At 53.0% G+C, this 20,157-nt stretch overlaps 2 protein-coding genes across 4 annotated transcripts in view; one reads left to right on the top strand and one right to left on the bottom strand.

Moving 5' to 3' along the window:
• The window catches only part of LOC140190172 (uncharacterized), a 13,856-nt gene extending 10,701 nt beyond the window's left edge, over positions 1–3,155 (top strand). Inside the window, exons 3-4 of the mRNA XM_072246683.1 lie at positions 1,339–1,474; positions 2,859–3,155. Of these exons, the coding sequence (XP_072102784.1) occupies positions 1,339–1,474; positions 2,859–3,155 (433 nt within the window). The remainder of the gene's footprint in view (positions 1–1,338; positions 1,475–2,858) is intronic.
• A 2,603-nt stretch (positions 3,156–5,758) lies between these two features.
• nprl3 (NPR3-like, GATOR1 complex subunit) overlaps positions 5,759–20,157 on the bottom strand; it is a 45,760-nt gene continuing 31,361 nt past the window's right edge. For 2 of the 3 annotated variants that reach the window (XM_072246868.1, XM_072246869.1), the window contains exons 10-13: positions 14,467–14,596; positions 12,401–12,593; positions 11,506–11,698; positions 5,760–6,738 (exon numbers count right to left, since the gene is read on the bottom strand). In XM_072246868.1, coding sequence (XP_072102969.1) covers positions 6,573–6,738; positions 11,506–11,698; positions 12,401–12,593; positions 14,467–14,596 — 682 coding nt within the window. In that variant the 3' untranslated portion in view covers positions 5,760–6,572. Of the gene's footprint in view, positions 6,739–11,505; positions 11,699–12,400; positions 12,594–14,466; positions 14,597–20,157 lie in introns of all 3 variants that reach the window. The other variant, XM_072246867.1, reaches the window with a different exon arrangement.

Below are 20,157 nucleotides of genomic sequence, written 5' to 3'. Positions count from 1 at the left end.
CATTGGTTGTTGGTCAGTCTTTACGTGTACTTTCTCATTGGTTCTATTGAGTTTCTTTGGTCTACTGTGAATGCCTGCAAGGAAGCAAATGGTGACACACAGGTACTTGATAATAAATTTACTTTGGACTTTGATAGAGCATCAGGTAACCAACACTCACAAGAAAAAAAAATTAATTGTCTCAACTTTGCACAACTCTTACAAAGGGAGAACGTGGAACAAGAATGTAGAGCGCAGTGTTGCTGGACGGAGGCAGTGACTAGGGTTGTGCTGGCTGGTTCGAGAGCCGGATGGTTGAAGGGAAGTCACTGTTCCTGGACACGGTGGTGTGGGATTTGAGGCTTCTGTACCTCCTGCCCAGTGGGAGCAGCAAGCAGGGAGCGCCAGCCGGATGGTGGGGATTCTTCGCGCATGAAGAAAGGCTCCTCTCTCTCTCTGAGGGACAGGACTCCCGGTTCTTTCCTGTGCCAGGGGACCATTTGCCGTTCCCACCTTCCTCCAACCAGCCTTGCTGGTGGCTGTGAGTCGCCAGGATCCGGGGTGGGGAGAATTAGCGGGAGGGTGGGGAGAATGGTCAGCGTGGACTCGCTGGACAGAAAGGTCCGCTTCTGCCCTGCACCACTCAGTGACCTGGTGGGGTGGGGGGTGAGTCACTCTCCTGATCCTGATTTCCACCACCAAACAACTGACAACAGTGAAAACCAGCTTCCCCTCGGTACATCCTTAAGGTCAGTGCAGGGGCGAGAGGTCGTGTCCCACACACTCCGTCTGTGTGAGTATGTGTATGCCTCTGTGTGCGTGCACATGTGTGCCTATCTGTGTGGGTTTGTGTCTGTGTGTGTGTGGGGAGGGGGTCTCAGACCTCTCTGTGTCTGTGGGTATGTGTCTGTCTCTGTCAGTGTGAGTATGTGTGCCTCTCTCTCTGACCTCTCTGTGTCTGTCTTGTGTATGAGTGGGAGTGGGTGTGTGTCTGTCTGTGTGAGTGTGTGCCTCTGTCTCAGATCTCTGTGTCTGTCTGTCTGTAGTTTGTACCTTTCCTCTCTGACCCCCATAGTTTCCTCTGAACACCAGTCCCCCCCCCCCCCAATGTATCAGCAACACACAGGGTCGGTGGATTAATCAGCCACCATGAATCACCCTTCTACCCCACCCCAACTGTGTGTGAGTGAGAGTGAGAGAGATAGATAGATAAAGACTGGGGGAGTTGATGGGAACACGGGGGGAGCACAATCGACCCAGCCTGTTTCCACTGCCCTCACTTGGAAGTCTAAACCTCCTGTCCCCCCCCACCCCCGAATGCAGCCCCTGCCCATGGTGATCCTTCACTCCTGTCCCAAGGTCCCGTCAGCTGCAGGTTCAGCTGCACGATCTGATGGACCTGCACCAGAACGAGCTCAACAACCTCGAGGACAACCTGGCCAACCTGGAGGAGAAGATCGCCTACCAGTCCTATGAGAGCAGCAGAGACATCTGGGTCAGTCTGACGGTGCTGGGGAGCAGGGCGAGGGATCACTGTTCATATCTGTGTGCCACAGTGGGTGCAGCCAGTTAGACCGAGCGGAAATTATAGACCAGGTAGCCTGGCTTCAGCGGTTGGCAAGATGTTGGAGACCATCATTAAGGATGAAGTTTTGGGGTACTTGGAGGCACATGATAAAATAGGCCAATGACAGCATGGTTTCCTTAACGGGAAATCGTGCCTGACAAATCTGCTGGAATTCTTTGAGGAAATAACAGACAGGATAGACAAAGGAGAGTCAGTGGATGTTGTTTACTTGGACTTTGAGAAGACCTTTGACAAGGTGCTGCACATGAGGCTGCTTACCATGAAAAGAGTATTACAGGGAAGATGCTGGTTTGGGTAGGAGATTGGCTAATTGGCAGGAGGCAAAGGGTGAGGATAAAGGGGGTCTGTAAGGGTGGGCTGCCGGTGTTCCACAAGGGGTCAGTGTTGGGACCGCTTCTTTTCATGTTACATGCCAATAATTTGGGTGAAGGAGTTGATGGCTTTGTGGCCAAGTTTGCAGATGATACAAATATGGGTGGAGAGGAAGGTAGTTTTGAGGAAGCAGGAGATCTTGGACATATTGAAGGATGAGCAGATGGAATATGGTGTAGGCAAGTGTACGGCCGTGCATGCTGGTAGAAGGAATAAAGGTGTAGATTATTTTCTAAATGGGGAGCAAATTGGGAAATTAGAGGTGCAAGGGGACTTGGGAGTCCTCGTGCACGTTTCACTACAGGTTGAGGAAGGAAGGCAAATGCACTATTGGCATTCATTTAGAGAGGATTCGAATATAAAAGCAAGGATGTAATGCTAAAGCTCTATAAGGCATTGGTCAGACTGCATTTGAGGTATCGCAGACAGTTCTGGGCCCCCTATCTAAGAAAGGATGTGCTGGTGTTGGAGAGGGTCCAGAGGAGCTTCACAAGGATGAGGAGCTTTGGATAGGTCTGGGCCTGTACTCACTGAAGTTTGGAAGAATGAGGGGGGGATCTCTTTGAAGCCTACTGAATGTTGAAAAGCCAGATAGAGTGGAAGTGGAGAGGATGTTTCCTGTGGTGGGGGAGTCTAGGACCAGAGGGTACAGCCTCAGAAGGTCACCCCTTTAGAACAGAGATGAGGAGGAATTTCTTTAGCCAGAGGGTGGTGAATCTGTGGAATTCATTGGCACAGACGGCCGTGAAGGCCAAGTCTTTGGGCATGTTGAAAGTGGGGCTGATAGGTTCTTGATCAGTGAGGGCATCAGAGGTTACGGGGAGAAGGCAGGAGAATGGGGTTGAGTGGGATAATAGATCAGCCAGGGTACCTGGTGAGAGGGAGAGATTCCTCACTGCTGCTCCCCTCTCCCCCTCAGGAGGTGTTGGAGGCTTTCCAGAGCAAGCTGCTGAGGCTGGAGCAGCTGCAGCAGGTGTCCCAGGCTGAGCAGCCGGGCGGCCACGAGCTCCTCGGCAAGTCCATGAACCTGCTGCTGATGATGGCCGCCGTGGCCCTGACGCTCATGTCCACACTCTCGGCTCTGGTCTTGCCCTTCGTTCGCACGCGGACCCGCACCCTCACCACCTGTGCCCTGTGCCTGCTGCTCCTCTGGCTCTGGGGCAATTGGGACTCTTTCCGGGTCCAGCCCACCAGCCCCAAGTCCCTCCAGGGCTGAGCTCAACGTCCTCTACCGCCCATCTTCAGCCAGATCGGACATCTCAAGTTTTAAAAGGGTGCATCTGACGCACCCAGGGGCGCCGAGTGATGCAAAGACCAGAAAACAGCACAGCCTGCCATAAGGCACAGGAGCAGAATTAGGCCACTCGGCCCATCGAGTCTGTTCTGTCATTCCATCATGGCTGATTTATCCCTCTCAACCCTGGTCTCCTGCCTCCTCCCCATAACCTTTGGCATCCCCACTAATCAGGGACCCATCCACCTCCATTTTAAATTCACCCAGTGACTTGGCCTCCACAGCTGTCTGTGGGAATGAATTCCACGGAATCCCCACCCTCTGGCTAAAGAAATTCCTCCTCATCTCTGTTCTAAAGGGGTGACCTTCTATTCTGAGACGGTACCCTCTGGTCCTAGACTTCCCCCCTATAGGAAACACCCTCTCCACGTCAACGCTCCGCTCCGACAAACTGTTTGTAATCTGGACGCTTCACAAAGTGGGCAGCTTGGCCCCCACAAAACAAGGTGCCAGGTGACCGAAGGTGCCCGCAGCCAGCAAACTCCTGAGAGCTGGTTGGTGGGCACGGTGACCGTAAGCTGGAGATGAACTGTGTAAATACCATTGTGTGTGAAACCTTGTTAACAGAACGTTTGGACAAGGTCCAATGTCTTGTTCCCCCCAGAGCAGGAGTGAGTCCATGTGTCAGACATCCGGGGGGGGGGGATTCTGGCTCGGGGGAAGGAGAGAGGGAGATGTGGAGGGGGAGAGAGGGAGATGTGGGGAGAGAGAGAGGGAGACATGGGGGGGGGTTCTGGCTCTGTGGGGGGGAGAGGGAGATGTGGAGGGGGGAGAAGGAGATGTGGAGGGGGAGAGGGAGATGTGGAGGGGGAGAGGGAGATGTGGGGGGGGAGAGAGGGAGATATGGGGGGGTTCCGGCTCGGTGGGGGGGAGAGGGAGATATGGGGGGGGTTCTGGCTCGGTGGGGGGGGAGAGGGAGATGTGGGGGAGGAGAGGGGGAGATGGGGAGAGAGGGAGATGTGGGGTGGGAGAGAGAGGGGGAGATGGGGGGGAGAGAGGGAGATGGGTGGGAGAGAGAGGGAGATATGGGGGGGGGGTTCCGGCTCGGTGGGGGTAGAGAGGGAGATGTGGGGGAGGAGAGGGGGAGATGGGGGGGAGAGAGGGAGATGTGGGGTGGGAGAGAGAGGGGGAGATATGGGGGGGGTTCCGGCTCGGTGGGGGGGGGGGAGAGGGAGATGTGGGGGGTGGGGGTGGGAAGAAACACCGAACTGAACTGGCAGATGAGCGGGGGCCTCTCACTGGGCAGAAGAGCAAAGGCACGGCCGTCATCCTGAGCTGCGGCTACCTCGAAGTGTTGGGGGGAGGGGCAGGTTTCTGACTCTTGGCCATCCAACCAGGTCAGATGGTGAATGTAAGGGTAGGGGAAGGGCTCTGTCCCTGGGACTTTTCTTTTCTCCACCCCTCCCACCCTGTCTTCCTCTCCCCCTTTCTGCCACCCTGCATCCCTCCCCCTCTCCCTCTTGTCCCCTCTTCCCCTGGGAGGCAGGAAACTGCCCTTCCATTGTCGATGGGCGTACTGATAGGAGTCAACCTCATTGACGTTGCTGTAGCCAGTGTTAGAACCCCCGACCAGGAGCAGTTCCGACTGTGGCTGCCACAAAATAATGTTTTGCTAATAAAAAGGTTTTCTCATCTTCACCTCTTGTGGTGTCTGACAGTCTGGGAAGCCGTCCACAGGAGACGGACCAGACATCCTCCTGGGATAACGGGGGAGTTCCCAATAAGACCGACAGCTCTGGGATGGGGGGCAGAGGGAGGGAAGCGGGACATTGTATACCGGATCTGGAGAAGACGCAGTAACAAAGGTAGAACGGGTGAGGCTGGTGAATCTGTGGAAGTTTCTGCCCCAGAGACAGAGAAGACCAGCTTGGATTAAAGTGAAGATCATTACTTCCACCCTCCACCCATCTTCACCATCCTCCTGGTCTAATCCTCTTCCCCCCTCCCTCCCTCCCTCCACTCCTCTTTCTCCCCTTCACGTCCTCCCTCCCACTTCCCCCTCACTCCCTCTGCCCATCTCCACCCTCCCCCTGTCCAAGCCTCTTCCCCACCCCCTCCATTTCCTCCCTCCCTTCACCCTCCCCTGATCCATTCCTCTTCCTTCCCCTGGTCCGATCTTCTTCCCCACTCCATGTCCTCCCTTCCTCTTTTCCGTCAACCCCACCCAACTCTCCCTCTGCATCCCCCCCCCAAATTTTGAGGGATGTTGAGGAGGGAGTAGACTATCATTGGATCTGTAAATATTATATTGTAAATATATGAGGAAAAGAGAAAAACAAACAATACACATATGAATATAAATATATTTTTGTTCTTTTCCACACTGTACATGTATTTTCATATTTTGGGACTGTGTGAAAAACAGAGCTTAATAAAACACGTGCTCTTGTGATGGAGTCAATTTTTTTTCAAGAGACGCAGTGCCCAACATATTCTCCCTCCAATCCCTCCTCCCTCACTCCCTTTTCCTCTCCTTCCCACCCTCATTCTTCCTGCATCTCCCTTCTTTCCCCATCTCTCCTCCTCCTCCCCTCTTGTCCCCACCCCCCATTCACACGAACGCCAGGATATCTTCTCACCGTGACAGAGCACCTCCTCCCCGTCTGTATTGAACACCAGCCACCCTGACACCGAACTGACCCCGTGTCCTTCACTCACTCCCTGACATTCCCAATCCTGGAGGCAGGGAGCGAGTGATCTGATCTGTGCCTTCATCCCAGAAGTGAGGAAGTCTGAGAAAGAATTTTAAATCCAGTAATCGTACCCATTTCACACGAGCTCTCGCAGCCCTGCGTCCAGTCCAGCCTTAATTTGCAGATCTCAACAACACAGTGAAGATACTGCTACTGTTTACATCACTTGAAACGTCGATCAATTCAACCACAGGAGATGCAGACTTGAGTAGAAATTCCACTGGAGACTGGACTGAGAGAAAACACTCTCCATAATGTCCCATCACACACTCCCGGGGTCAAACACAGAGTGAAGCTCCTTCCACACTGTCCCATCACACACTCCCGGGGTCAGACACAGAGTGAAGCTCCCTCCTCACAGTCCCATCACACACTCCCGGAGTCAGACACAGACTGAAACTCCCTCCACACCTTCCCATCACACACTCCCGGGGTCAGACACAGAGTGAATCTCCCTCCACACTGTCCCATCACACACTCCCATGGTCAATAATATTTATGCTCTGCCCTTTGACCCTGCTCCTCAGCCACGCACTACTCCTGTGACACAGACCAAACCCCTCCATCTCCGTGCCTGACTGACTCCAGGACAGCCACGGACTGTTTGGGAAGTGGAGGAACCAGCCCACCCGCCCTCCGCCCTCCTTCACACAGAGGGGCTCTGGAAGATGGAGATGATGGGGTCTTCGTGGTGCCGAACCACCAGCACGCTCCGGAACTTGTCGATGAGGGTCAGCAGGACCGAGCGCCTCATGTTCTCGTTGTACATGATCTCCTCCAGGTGGTGACGGCCGCGGAAATAGTGCAGGAGTCTGCCGGGGAGAGGGACAGGCACGGTGAGGGGGGGGGGCCGGAATGGCTGCTCCAGCTCCCACAACCCAGCCCCGTTCCAGCGCTAACCCAGCACGCCCACAATGACAAGTCCTAACCCATTTGTCTTTGGACTGTGGGAGGAAATGGGAGCCCCCGGAGGAAACCCACGCGGTCTCAGGGAGAACGTACAAACTCCTCGCAGGCAGCAGCGAGAATTTGAGAGTGTCAGGGGCAGAAGTGAGTGTCGTGGCTATTAACAAGGAGAAGGTGCCGGGAATCTGAAAGGTCTGAAGGTACTTGGGACCAGATGGACTGCACCCCAGGGTTCTGAGCGAGGTCGATGTAGAGATTATGAGCTCCGAAACAGGTCTGGAGGACTGGAAAATTTCAAATTGTCACTCTACTCTTTAAGGGAGACAGCCAGAAGAAAGGAAATTAGAGGCCAGTTAGCCTGAATTCAGTGGTTGGGAAGGTGCTGGAGTCTATTACTAGGGATGAGGTTTCAGGGTACCTGGAGGCACAGGATAAAACAGGCCATGGTTTCCTCAAGGGGAAATCCTGCTTGGAGTTCTTTGAGGAAACAACAAGCAGGAAAGAGCAAAGAGAGTTGGTGGATCTTCAGAAGACCTTTGACAAGGTGCCGCACAAGACTAGAAATGGAAGGGTTAATGCACGAGAAGTACTTGATTTCTCTGGGCCTGTCCTCGCTGGAGTTTATAAGATTGGGCAGGCGGGGAGTCTCACTGAAGCCTGTCGAGTACTGAAAATGGATGAAGAGAGGATGTTTCCAATAGTGGGGAAGTCTAGGACCAGAGGACACAGCCTCAGCATAGAAGGACATCCCTCTAGAACAGAGATCAGGAGGAATTTCTTTAGCCAGAGGGTGGTGAATCTGTGGAATTTGTTGCCACGGACAGCTGTGGAGGCCAAGTCATTGGGTGTATTTAAAGCGGAGGTTGATGGGTTCCTGATTGGTTAGGGTGTCAAAGGTTACGGGGAGAAGGCAGGAGAATGGGTCTGAGTGGGATAGTAGTGGAGCTTACTCAAGGGGCTGAATGGCCTGATTCTACGCCTCGATCTTATCGTCTCTAAGAATTATCTTGTCTCTTTGATTACTTGTTGGTGAATTTTCTTTCTTTCCGTATAACTGTAATAATTTCTGATAAACTTTAACACATGTACAGGGCTACCTTTGTTACAGGTACCCTGTGCCGCTGAATCAGAAAAGAACAAGGAACTAATCTTTGGGAAATTGTCGTTACTAAATACTTCTGCCTGCCCCCGGTCCATATCCTTCCGGTCCCTGCACACTCATCTGCCGATCTGTGAGCTTCTTAAACACTACCATATCTGTCTCCACCACTATGCTGGCAGGCCATTCCACAGACCCAGCATTCCCTGCAAGAAAACAACCTGCCCCCCATACAACACAGCACAGGCACTTCCAGCCACAATGTTGTGACAACCTTTTAACCTGCCCTATGGTCAATCTAATCGTTCCCTCCTACACAGCCCATGGATGATGTTTCTATCATGGACGTGCCTAAGAGTCTCTTAAATGTCCTTAATGTATCTGCCTGCACCACCCCGGCAGCACGTTCCACACACCCACCACTCTGTAAAAAAAAACTACCTGACATCCCCCCTATACTTCCCTCTAATTGCCTTAAAATTGATAAAAGTATTTCTGCTCTGGGATAAGAGTCTCTGGCTGTCCACTCATTCTTTGCCTCTCGCCATCTTGTACACTTCTACCAAGTCGCCTCTCGCTCCGGGGAGAAAAGCCCGAGCTCACTCAACCTATGCTCGCTAACGCGGGCAGCATCCTGGTAAGTCTCCTCTGCACCCCCTTGAAAGTTTCCACATCCTTCCAGAACCGAACACAATACTCCCAAGTGTGGTCTGACCAGGGTTTTATAGAGCTGCAATGTTACCTCACGGCTCTTGGACTCAATCTCCTGACTAACGATGACTAACACACCGTACACCCCAACCACCTGCACGTCCACTCTGAGGGATCGATGGAGGTGGACCCCAAGATTCCTCAGTTCCTCCACACTCCTGAGAATCCTGCCACTGGCCCTGCATTCAAGTCCTCTACAAGATGGGTGACCCCAGCCATTATTGATACTCTTCAGAGATTGTCTGCCTGGCATAACCAGGACTTGTGATCTGCACTGGCTGCTCATACAACCATCCACCACCTGCTCCCATGGCTTCACAGCACCCTGATGAGGGGGCTAAGCAGGTGCTACACCTCGTAGCACCCAAGGGTGACCTGCGGGATAGCAGAGGGAAGGAGCACCTTATAGTTTCTTGCCCCATCGATAACCCCTCAATCTCCCCTCATTCTCTGGTCAAACATGGTTCTTCACCCTACCATCCTTTCCCCTGAACCTGCACGGTTTGTTGTTGCTGCTGCCCAGGTTGGGACCCGGCCGGATTCGAACTCGGGACCATCCTTCTCGAAGTCCAGGGCTGATGCCAGTACACCACCAGCCGTCCAGCCCACACTGAACAGAAAACATCCGTTCCCAGTCTCCTTTGAACATTCCCTCAACCTGTGCCTTCTTGTGTTCCAACATCTGTTAATTCTGTTTTTATGTCTTATGGTCTAATATGGGGTTGAGGAGGAGATAAAAGAAGGATCAGCCATGATTGAATGGTGGAGCAGACTCGATGGGCCAAATGGCCTAATTCTGTTTTTATGTCTTATGGTCTTATCTGCACCCCAGGGACAATGACTCCAACAAAGTCCCCATCGACGCCTCTCATCAGTTGAGAAGGTCGGGAGGTTAAGGCAGCTTATGGAATGCTTGCTTTTATTGGTCGAGGCACTGAGTTCAAAAGTCAGGAGGTTAAGTTGCAACTTTATAAACTGGTTGGACCACACCTGGAGTATTGCGACAGTTCTGGTCTCCCCACTATTGGAGGGATGCTAAGACTGGGAGAGGGTGTGGAGAGGTTTACTGGGGTGCTGCCTGGTTTAAGAGGGCAGGGTCACCATGACAGGCTGGATAAACTTGGGTTCTTCTCTCTGCAACACCGGAGGCCCAGGGGAGATCTGATAGAGGTTTGTAAGATCATGAGAGGCACAGATAGAGTACCTATTTCCTCAGGTAGAAATGTCTAACATCAGAGGCGTTGAAGGTGAGGGGGGAACAGGTTCAAAGAGTTTGTTTACTCAGAATGGTGGATGTCTGGGATGCCCTGCCTGGTATGGTGATAGAAGTAAATACACAGGCTTTTAGGAGATGCCTGGATAGACACATGGATGTAAGGAAGATGGAGGGATAGGGATGTGGTAGGAGGAATTAGTATTTGGGTGTTTTTGATTTGCCTTTTAGCTGGTTCAGCATGACACTGTGGGCCGAATAGCCTGTGCTGTGCTGTACTTTCCTCTGTTGGTATTAATGAGAACTTGCAGAGTGTACAGTTTTGGTCACCAAGCTGTAGGAAGGACCTGGTTGTGGATACAGCTCAACGTGTCAGGCAACTGGCGTGTCCCCAGTCACCCTCACCGATTGTTTTTAAATCGATGAGCCACAGACAGCGTCCCGTCTGGATACGTCACGGCACGACAACCGCTCGGCCCGTGAACACGAGGATCGGCACAGTTCTGCACCTGGCTCAGCCCATCTCGGAAACCAGCCTCCCCTCCCCTTGGCGGGCTCTGTCTACACGTCTCACCGTCTCAGTAAAGGCCATTCAGCCCACCGAGTCTGCTCTACCACTCCATCATGGCTGATTTATTATCCCCACTCAACCCCCATAATATTCAACACCCTTGCTAATCAAGAACCCATCAACCTCTGCTTTAAATACACCCAATGATTTGGCCTCCACAGCCGACTGTGGCAATGAATTCCACAGATTCTCCACCCTCTGCCTAAAGACATTCCGCCTCATCTCTGTTCTAAAGGGATGTCCCTCTGTTCTGAGACACTGCCCTCTGGTCCTAGACTCCCCCACTACGGGGAACATCCTCTTCACGTCCACTATGTTTCAATGAGATGCCCTCTCTTTATTCTGAACTCCAGTGAGTACAGGCCCAGAGCCATCAAATGCTCCTATTTACGCGGCTCTACTTGGGAATTGTAACATATTAGAAACATAGAAAACCTACAGCACAATACAGGCCCTTCGGCCCACAAAACTGTGCCGAACATGTCCTTACCTTCGAACTACCAAGGCTTTACCCATAGCCCTGCGCTTTCTAAGCTCCATGTGCCTGTCCAGGAGTCTCTTAAAAGACCCTGTCGTATCCGCCTCCACCACCGTCGCCGGCAGTCCATTCCACGCACTCACCACTCTCTACGTAAAAAACCTACCCCTGACATCTCCTCTGTACCGGCTCCCCAGCACCTTAAAAGTATGCCCCATCATGTTAGCCATTTCAGCCCTGGGAAAAAGCCACTGACTATCCACACGATCAATGCCTCTCATCATCTTATACACCTCTATCAGGTCACCTTTCATCCTCCGTCGCTCCAAGGAGAAAAGGCCGAGTTCACTTAACCTATTCTCATAAAGCATGCTCCCCAATCCAGGCAACATCCTTGTAAATCTCCTCTGCATCCTTTCTATGATTTCCACGTCCTTCCTGTAGTGAGGTGACCAGAACTGAGGGCATTATTATTGTAAAAGGGTTGTTGGTAGTCAGCACGGACTAGACTGGCTGAAGAGCTGCATCTATTCAGGGTCTTTGTGACTCTACAAGAAGGTGCAGCCAACCCCCACCCACCCGTCTCCAAGCGACCACCTACTTGGCCAGCATGCGCAGGTCGTCGGGGTTCTGGGCGGCCGGAATGTTCTGGATGGCCTCCCGCTCGTGCTCGGTCAGGCTGGCCAGCAGGTTCTCCGTCATGCGCTTGCCAAGGGGCGAGTCACCGCTGGGGAGGAGCTCAGCGCTGGAGTTGTCCATGCTGGGGCTGGTCAGAGTCATGTCGTCGCTGCTGGCTGCGGGAGAGAGCACAGGGGTGAGGCAGGCGTCAACATAAACCCCTCCCCCACCGCCCCCGGGTACAGAGCTGTGAGGCCATCACCAGCAGGGCGGCCGTGGGCAAACTGTGGAGCCTGAGTTATGGGTTCGATCCCCGCCGTGCGTGTTCAAATACACGAACTGGAGTGTGTTTGGGTGTACGTCTACATGAACGTCATTCTCTACGACATCCCAGCCTGGTGTGTGTTTTGTGTAAAGGGGTGGCTGAGGGGCAGCATGCATTTAATGGGCTGAAGGGCCTTTTTCTGTGCCCTATGACCCTGTGTTGGCACGTGTCCAAGTGGTTAAGGCGTCGGTCTAGTGATCTGAAGGTCGTGAGTTCGAGCCTTGGCCAAGGTAGCTTGTTGTGTCCTTGAGCAAGGCACTTAACCACACATTGCTCTGCGACGACACCGGTGCCAAGCTGTGTGGGTCCTAATGCCCTTCCCTTGGACAACATTGATGTCATGGAGAGGGGAGACTTGCAGCATGGGCAACTGCCGGTCTTCCATACAACCTTGCCCAGGCCTGCGCCCTGGAAACCTTCCAAGGTGCAAATCCATGGTCTCACGAGACTAACGGATGCCCGATGGTGAGACAATAAATGGAGGTGGGGGGGTGACCCAGTTACGTGAACACAGACCGGCACGGCCCGGCCTCGCCCTCGGGCAGCAACCTACTCGGCGAGCCGAAGCTGAGGGCGTTGGGGGCGCTGAGGCTCCGGCCCCCCACACGGGTGGGCAGCATCCTGTCCTCCTCAGCCCGGCCGGGCGCCGCGGGCTCGCTCGGAGGCGCCAGCAGGCAGACGTAGGTGTGGAGCTGGGTCAGCAGTCGGCGTTGCAGCATCCAGATCACCATCTGGACCAGCTGGGCCTGGAACGCAGAGCAAGAACCGTCAGCGGGGGGACGCGGGGGGGGGGAGAGAGTATGGGCCTGTGGAAGGGGGGAGGAGAGGCCTGGAACGCAGAGCAAGAACCCTCAGCGGGGGGACGCGGGGGGGAGTGTGGGCCTGTGGAAGGGGGGAGGAGGGGCCTGGAACGCAGAGCAAGAACCGTCAGCGGGGGGACCCGGGGGGGGGGAGAGAGTATGGGCCTGTGGAAGGGGGGAGGAGAGGCCTGGAACGCAGAGCAAGAACCCTCAGCGGGGGGACGCGGGGGGGAGTGTGGGCCTGTGGAAGGGGGGAGGAGGGGCCTGGAACGCAGAGCAAGAACCGTCAGCGGGGGGACGCGGGGGGGGGGGGGAGAGAGTATGGGCCTGTGGAAGGGGGGAGGAGAGGCCTGGAACGCAGAGCAAGAACCCTCAGCGGGGGGACGCGGGGGGGAGTGTGGGCCTGTGGAAGGGGGGAGGAGGGGCCTGGAACGCAGAGCAAGAACCGTCAGCGGGGGGATGCGGTGAGGGGGGGAGTGTGGGCCTGTAAGAGGGAGGAGGAGGAGGGGCCTGGAACGCAGAGCAAGAACCCTCAGTGGGGGGGACGCGGGGGGGGGTCGCGGCAAGGGGGGGAGTGTGGGCCTGTAAGAGGGAGGAGGGAGGGAGAGGAGGGAGTGGGAAGGGGGAGGAAGGAGAGGAGGAGGGGGGAAGGGGAGGAGGGGGAGGGGGAGGGGGAGTCAGAGACAACGAGAGAGCGAGGGAGAGAAATGAGGCTGAGTGTGTGCATGAGGGAGGGGGGGAGAGAGAGAGAGATTATTGGAGGGAGAGTGGGTTTAAGTTTGGGAAGCGTGTGTGCGTGTGTACCTGCGTGTGGTGTGACATTTTATGAGTAATTAATGTGGGAAACCAGGTAACTGCAAAGAGTTCACAAACATTTTCCTTTAACTGTATATTAAGAGCCAAAGGTTAGCAAAGTTGGCCCTCTTGAAGATCAGTGTGGTCACCTACATACAGTCAAAAGAGATGGTGTGTAAGGAGGGAGGCAGAGCAGAGGGATCTGGGAATAAACATCCTTAATCCCTTGAAAGTGGTGTCACAAGCAGATTTTTGGCTCATGGGTCTTCATAAATCAGGGCACTGAGTACAGCAGTTGGGATGTTATGTTGAAGTTGTAAAATCTGTTGGTGAGACCTAATCTGGACACTGTGGGCAGTTCTGGTCACCTGCCTACAGGAACAATATCAATAAGACTGAAAGAGTGCAGAGAAAATTCACAAGGACTTGAGGACCTGAGTTAGAGGGAGAGGATGAATAAATTAGGATTTTATTCCCTGGAGCACAGGAGAATGAGGAGAGATTAGATTGAGGATTTTTTTTAAAAACGATGATGGGTATAGATAGGGCAAAGGCAAGCAGGCGTTTCCCATTTTGGTTTGGTGAGACCTGAACTGGAGGTCACGGGTTTGGGGTGAACGGTGAAGATATTTAAGAGGGCCGTGGGTTTGCGGCACCCTTGCAGAGAAGTCTGGACAGGTACACGAAGGGGAAGGGAGGTTGAGGGCTTTGATCCGGATGCAGGTCGATGGGACCAGGTAGAAGACGAGGTCGGCATGGACTAGTTGGGCCGAAGGGCTGCCTCAACACTGTAGTTTCTGAATGCGCTAGGGGTGGGATCACTCGCGGGCAGAGATTCATCGGGTGTTGTGCTTAGTACAGACATCGCGGGAAGCAGGGCCTCTGTTGGATTGTTCAGTGAGAAGTGGGTTTGAGTTATTGGGGGGGGAGGTGTGTGGACAGGCTTTCACGCACCCCACCAACATCCCGCTCCCCCCACCCGTTACCAAAACCCCTGCAGCTGCCCGTCCCACCAGCTCCTTACCTCCTGCATGGGAGGTGCCAGCGGGTTCTTGAACTGTGACAACGAGGTGGGCAGGGAGAACTTAGACAGCACACTGAGGAGGTTGTTTCCGGGGAATCTCTGGGAAAAACGTTCGGCCAGGGGAGAGTACCTGTGGGGGGGGGGAGGGGGGAGATTGGTCATCCATCACAGTCAGCATTAACACCCCCCCGACCGCCTATACCCTCCCGGTTTAGAGTCAATAAAAGACCGTCGACTCTATCCAACTATCTTGAGTTTACAACCCCCCCCCCAAAAGGTCTCCCATCACCCCAAGGAACACGATCCCAACCTGTCCAGTCTCTGCTTGTAGCCCCGCCGCTGGAGAATCTCTCCTGCGCGGCAGTCTACCGCTACGACAGCGCCAGCGATCACTGATCGGGGTTTAGCTCCCCGCCACTGTCGGTGAAGATTTTGCAATGGGTTCCCCGTGACCGCGGGGGTTTCCGTTTAAACCCCACATCGCAAAGACGCAAAGGTTAGGGCTGGCAAGTTGTGGGCATGCCACGTTGGCACTGGGAGGGTGGCGGTTCAGGGACAGTCATCACCCCTCGAACATCGGGCTCTTGTACCGAAGGGGATAACTTCACTTGCCCCATCACTGAAATGTTCCCACAACCAATGGACTGACTTTCAAGGACTCTTTCCTATGTTCTCCATATTTATTGCTTGTTTATTTATTTATTATTATTATTTCTTTCTGTTTGTATTTGCACAGATTGTGGTCCTTTGAACACCAAAAATGGGGCAGACTTTCATTGACTCTATTCGGGTTATTGTTCTATGGTGTCAAAGTGGTTGTGGTGACGCGACTAGTGTGTTAGTGTAGTGGGTCGTGCTTGTCACTCTCACTTACAGCTTCCACCGCTGGCTACCGGTCTTGTGAAAAGGAGAGCTGAGTGTGCAAGTCTCTCCCTGACAGTACATAGCTCCTCCAACAAGCCTCGTGCAGTGCCTCCTCGCTGGCGACACACGGAAACTGAGCTCCTTTCAGGCGCAGGCTGAACTACAGAGGATGGGGAGGAGGTCTGGGCCCCTGCACTTGTAGCACGCAGGCCCACCAGCGTCTGGGCAGGCCCTGGTGCTCGTGAACCAGATCCCCAGCTACGGGTAAATTGCCCCACTGCCTTGTGGGCAGCCTCGGGAGAGACGAAGGCTACAGGAGTAAACCCAGACAGCAAATCCGGAGTGGAGTTCCTAAGGCGGCTGGACATCATTGAACATCCTCCCGACAGCTCCTGTAGCCAAGCTGGTGCCAAACGTATTGCTTCATAAGCTTTCCTTTGGACTTCACCAGTGAGGCTGAGAGGGGATCTTGACGAATGGGCATCTCAGTATCTCCATACCTTCATTACTCATTGTCCTTTGAGACAGACGGATGCCACCACCACATAATTCTACTATGGATTTATCGAGTTGTCGTGGTGGCTATCCCTCGAGGTCGAGGATGATGGTCTTTGTTCTGTTGATCTACTTACAGGCTCTCAAATGGCTTATGAGTCCAATCTTGGCTTTGAAAGTTCTTCTGCATTCAGGACAGGTAGTTCCAGATGGCAGATCGGGCTTTGGTTGTTGCTGCCTCTCTTCCCATTTTCTTCTCTTTTCTTCTAATTCTGCACATCTGTTGGCTTCGAAAGTTGCTGTTCCTTCTCGGTTGATGGCTTGCCAGAGCTTCCTGTCCTTGGCATTGGTTTCCCAATTGTTGATGTCGATGTTACATTTCTTCATGTTGGCTTATAAAACGTCTTTGAATCTCTTCTGTTGTCTGACTCTTTTACGTTTGCCTTCTTTAGGCTGGGAGTACAAGATTTGTTTCAGCAGACGTTCGTCTTTCATCCAAACAACATGACCGCTCCATCTCAGTTGGTTCTTCATGACGGAGGCTTCAATGCTTGTTGTTTTTGCTTCATTTAGCACACTGACGTTGGTTCTTCTATCTTCCCAGCTGATACTTAAGATGTTTTGAAGACAGCGTTGATGGAACTTTTCAAGTGCCTTCAGCTGTCGTCGGTATGTTGTCCAGGTTTCTGATGCATACAGGAGCGTTGGGATCACCACTGCTTTGTACACTAACATTCTGGTGTCTGTTCAGATGTCACGATCATGAAAGACTCTTGTTCAGAGACGTCCAAAAGCTGTTCCAGCGCATTATCGAGTATGCCCACAAGAAAATGAATCTCAGGGTTGTACATGGTGACATTAATGTACTTTGATAATAAATTTACTTTGAACTTTGAAACTTGTGAGCTGCCCCCGCTGATTTGATTTGACACGAACAATGCATACTGTATGTTTCGATGTACCTGTGACATGAACCTAATTTCTCCCTTTCTCCAGCTTCCGAAATTCCCAAACTCCAAAAGGCGGACTTCTAGTCTTTAAGACCCTGCCCATGACGCCAGACTCTCTGAATCTGACAATCCATCATAAGACCATAAGACGCAAGAGCAGAATTTGACTGTCCGGCCCTTCGAGTGCAATCTGCCATTCCATCATGGCTGATTTATTATCCCTCTCAACCCCATTCTCCTGCCTTCTCCCCGTAACCTGTGTCGCCCTGGCTAATCAAGAAAACTATCACCCTCCACTTTAAATCTATCCAATTACTTGGCCTCCACAGCCGTCTGTGGCAATGAATTCCACAGATTCACCATCCTCTGGCTAAAAAAGCTATCTCTGTTCTAAGGGGATGTCCTTCTACTCTGAGGCTGTGCCCTCTGGTCCTAGACTCCCCCACTATAGGAAACAAACTCTCTACACCCACTCTTATCACAAAAGATGGAGGCAGATAAAGAGGAAGAAAATATCCCTCTCTCTCTTCCTCCCACTTCCCAGCATGACACTCCCGGACATCTGACAAGAAGCCAAGGTCCACCAATCGCCAGTGACTCCTCTCTTCTCACTGCTCCAGTAAAGCAGCCAACATAATCAAAGACCCCACCCATCCTGGCCATTCTCTCCCCCATCGGGCAGAAGATACGAAAGCCTGAAGCACGTCCCACCAGGCTCAAAGTCCACCTCTACATGATCCTGAACAGGCCTCCTGTACGGTAAGGTAGACGCCTGGCCTCACAATCTACCCCAATATGATCTTGTCCACCTCCACTGCGCTTTCTCTGTAGCTGTCGCGCTTTATTCTGGATTGTTACTGTTTTACCTTGTCCTACCTCAATACACTGTGTCGTGACCTGATCTTGCGAAAAGGAATGTGTAAGTCTCTCCCCGCCAGTGCCAACAGCCAGCCCCGTGTAGTGCCTCCTGCTGGCGACACACGGATACTGAAGTCCTTTCGGACTCGGGCTGAACTACAGAGGACGGGGAGGAGGTCTGGCCCCTGCACACGTAGCACGCAGGCCCACCGGCGTGTGGACACACCCTGGTGTTCGTGAGTCACAGTCTTGACCGGAGGCGCTGACAATTCCCTCCCCAACAGATGCAGCTCGAGCCACTGAGCTCCCCCAGCTCTTTGCCTCTTGCTCCCAGATCCTAACATCTGGACACCGTGTCTCCCCGTAACTGAAACCAGCGTCGCTTTAAAATATTCATTGAACACTCAGCGGCAACTTCATTCCGTTGAGGAGTGGGGCACAGTGAGGTCTTCTGCTGCTGTAGCCCATCCACCTCAAGGTCTGACGTGTTGTGCATTCAGAGATGCTCTAATGCACAGCACTGTTGTAACGTGTGGTTATTTGAGTTACTGTTGTCCTCCAGTCTGGCCATTCTCCTCTGACCTCTCTCATTAACAAGGCATTTTCACCCACAGAACTGCTGCTCACTGAATGTGTTTTTGTTTTCTGCACCGTTCTCTGTAAACTCTGCGAGACTATTCTGTGTAAAAATCCCAGGAGATCAGCAGTTTCTGAGATACTCAAACCACCCCATCTGGCACCAAAATCATTCCACTGTCAAAGTCACTTAGATCACATTTCTTCCCCATGATGATGTTTGGTCTGAACAGCAAGTGAACCTCTTGACCACGTCCGCATGCTTTTATGCATTGAGTTGCTGCCACGTGATTGGCCGATTAGATATTTGCGATAGCGAGCAGGTGTGCCTGATCAAGTGGCCACTCTGCATTTCACCATGTTGCTGCAGTGGGGCTCACACCAGCCTCTCCCTGTCGGTGGTCCAGAGAACCCTGCCAGCCCCTGCCTGTATCGTACTGGGACCCTGGAGTCTCCGAGCATCTGGGGCTGTGCAAGCTGCAGTGCGGGTTAAGATGACGTGCTGACATTGTACCGTTACCCAAGCTGGACAGGGTCCCCGAGAACCCAGCCCCTGTCTCGTGTCTTTGCCGAGCCTGGGACCCCAAAAGATCATGAGACATTGGTGCCGACTCAGGCCATTCCCCCCATCGAGTCTGTTCCATCATTCCATCATGGCTGATTTATTATCCCTCTCGAGCCCATTCTCATGCCATCTCCCCATAACCTTTGACTCCCTGACTAATCAACCTATCGACCTCCACTTTAAATATACGCAAAGACTTGGCCTCCACAGCCGTCTGTGGGAATGAATTCCACAGATTCCCCACCCTCTGGCTAAAGAAATTCCTCCTCACTCTGTTCCAAAGGGTCATCCTTGTATTCTGAGGCTGCGCCCTCTGGTCTTATCTCCCCCAATACAGGAAACATCCTCTCCCCATCCACCCTATCTCGGTCTTTCAATGAGAAGCTTCTAAACTCCACCGAGTACCAGCCCAGATTCACCTGGTGCTTCTCATGGGTCACCCCTTCATTCCCAGGGTCATTCTGACAAACCTCCTCAGGACCTTCTGATTCCAGCTCGTCCTCGCTTAGAGGTCACCAGACAGGTACAGACGAGGACGCCTCTACTTCCTCAGGAGGCTGAGGAAACTCAGCCTGTCCCCGCTGACCGTCACCCATTTTTAATCGAAGCACCACACAAATCGCATCCTCCGGACGCATCACAGCTTGGCACAGCAACTGCTCGGCCCGTGACCGCGAGAAACCGCAGAGGGTCGTGGACGCAGCTCAGCACATTGCAGTAACTAGCCTCCCCCTCCATGGGCTCCGTCTACACTTCTCACAGACAGTATAATCAAAGACCCTCACCCTCCCTCTCTCTCTCCCGGCGGGCAGAAGATACGAAAGCCTGAAAGCACATCCCGCCAGGCTCCTACCCCGATGTCGTCAGACCCTCTTGTACGATCAGCTGAACTCGTGACCCCACGATCTCCCCCATTCTGACCTTGCACCTTATAATGTATCTGCACTGCTCTTCCGCTGTAGCTGGTACAATCTATTCTGCATCACCTTGTCCTACCTTAATGCTCTGTGTAATGATCTGACCTGTCCTTCACTGTGCCTCCGTACACGTGACAACAATTAACCAATTCTAATAGCCCTTTTCCTTGAAAAAGGATCCAGCGCTTTCCCAGCGTATATGCCAATAAACTCTTCTCGGGCTCCCAGCCGGGTACAGGTATTGGTTTTAACCGACATTTTCATTGACGAGCTCTGCCGTCTTCATCAGGGGATGATTATCTTCGCCTTCGGAGTTTATCATCCAAACGTAAGTTGTAGTCGATACCTGTACCCGGCTGGGAGCCCGAGAAGAGTTTATACTTCTCCTTTTCTTTACACCTCACCTCTCCACTCTCAGCCCCGCATCATGGTGTTGATCATAGATTATTACAGCACAGAGCCAAAA

This window comes from Mobula birostris, chromosome 29 (assembly GCF_030028105.1).
Source record: "Mobula birostris isolate sMobBir1 chromosome 29, sMobBir1.hap1, whole genome shotgun sequence".
NCBI lineage: Eukaryota > Metazoa > Chordata > Chondrichthyes > Myliobatiformes > Myliobatidae > Mobula > Mobula birostris.
Note: the sequence above shows the minus strand (reverse complement) of the source record. Positions and strands in the feature narration are given on the sequence as shown.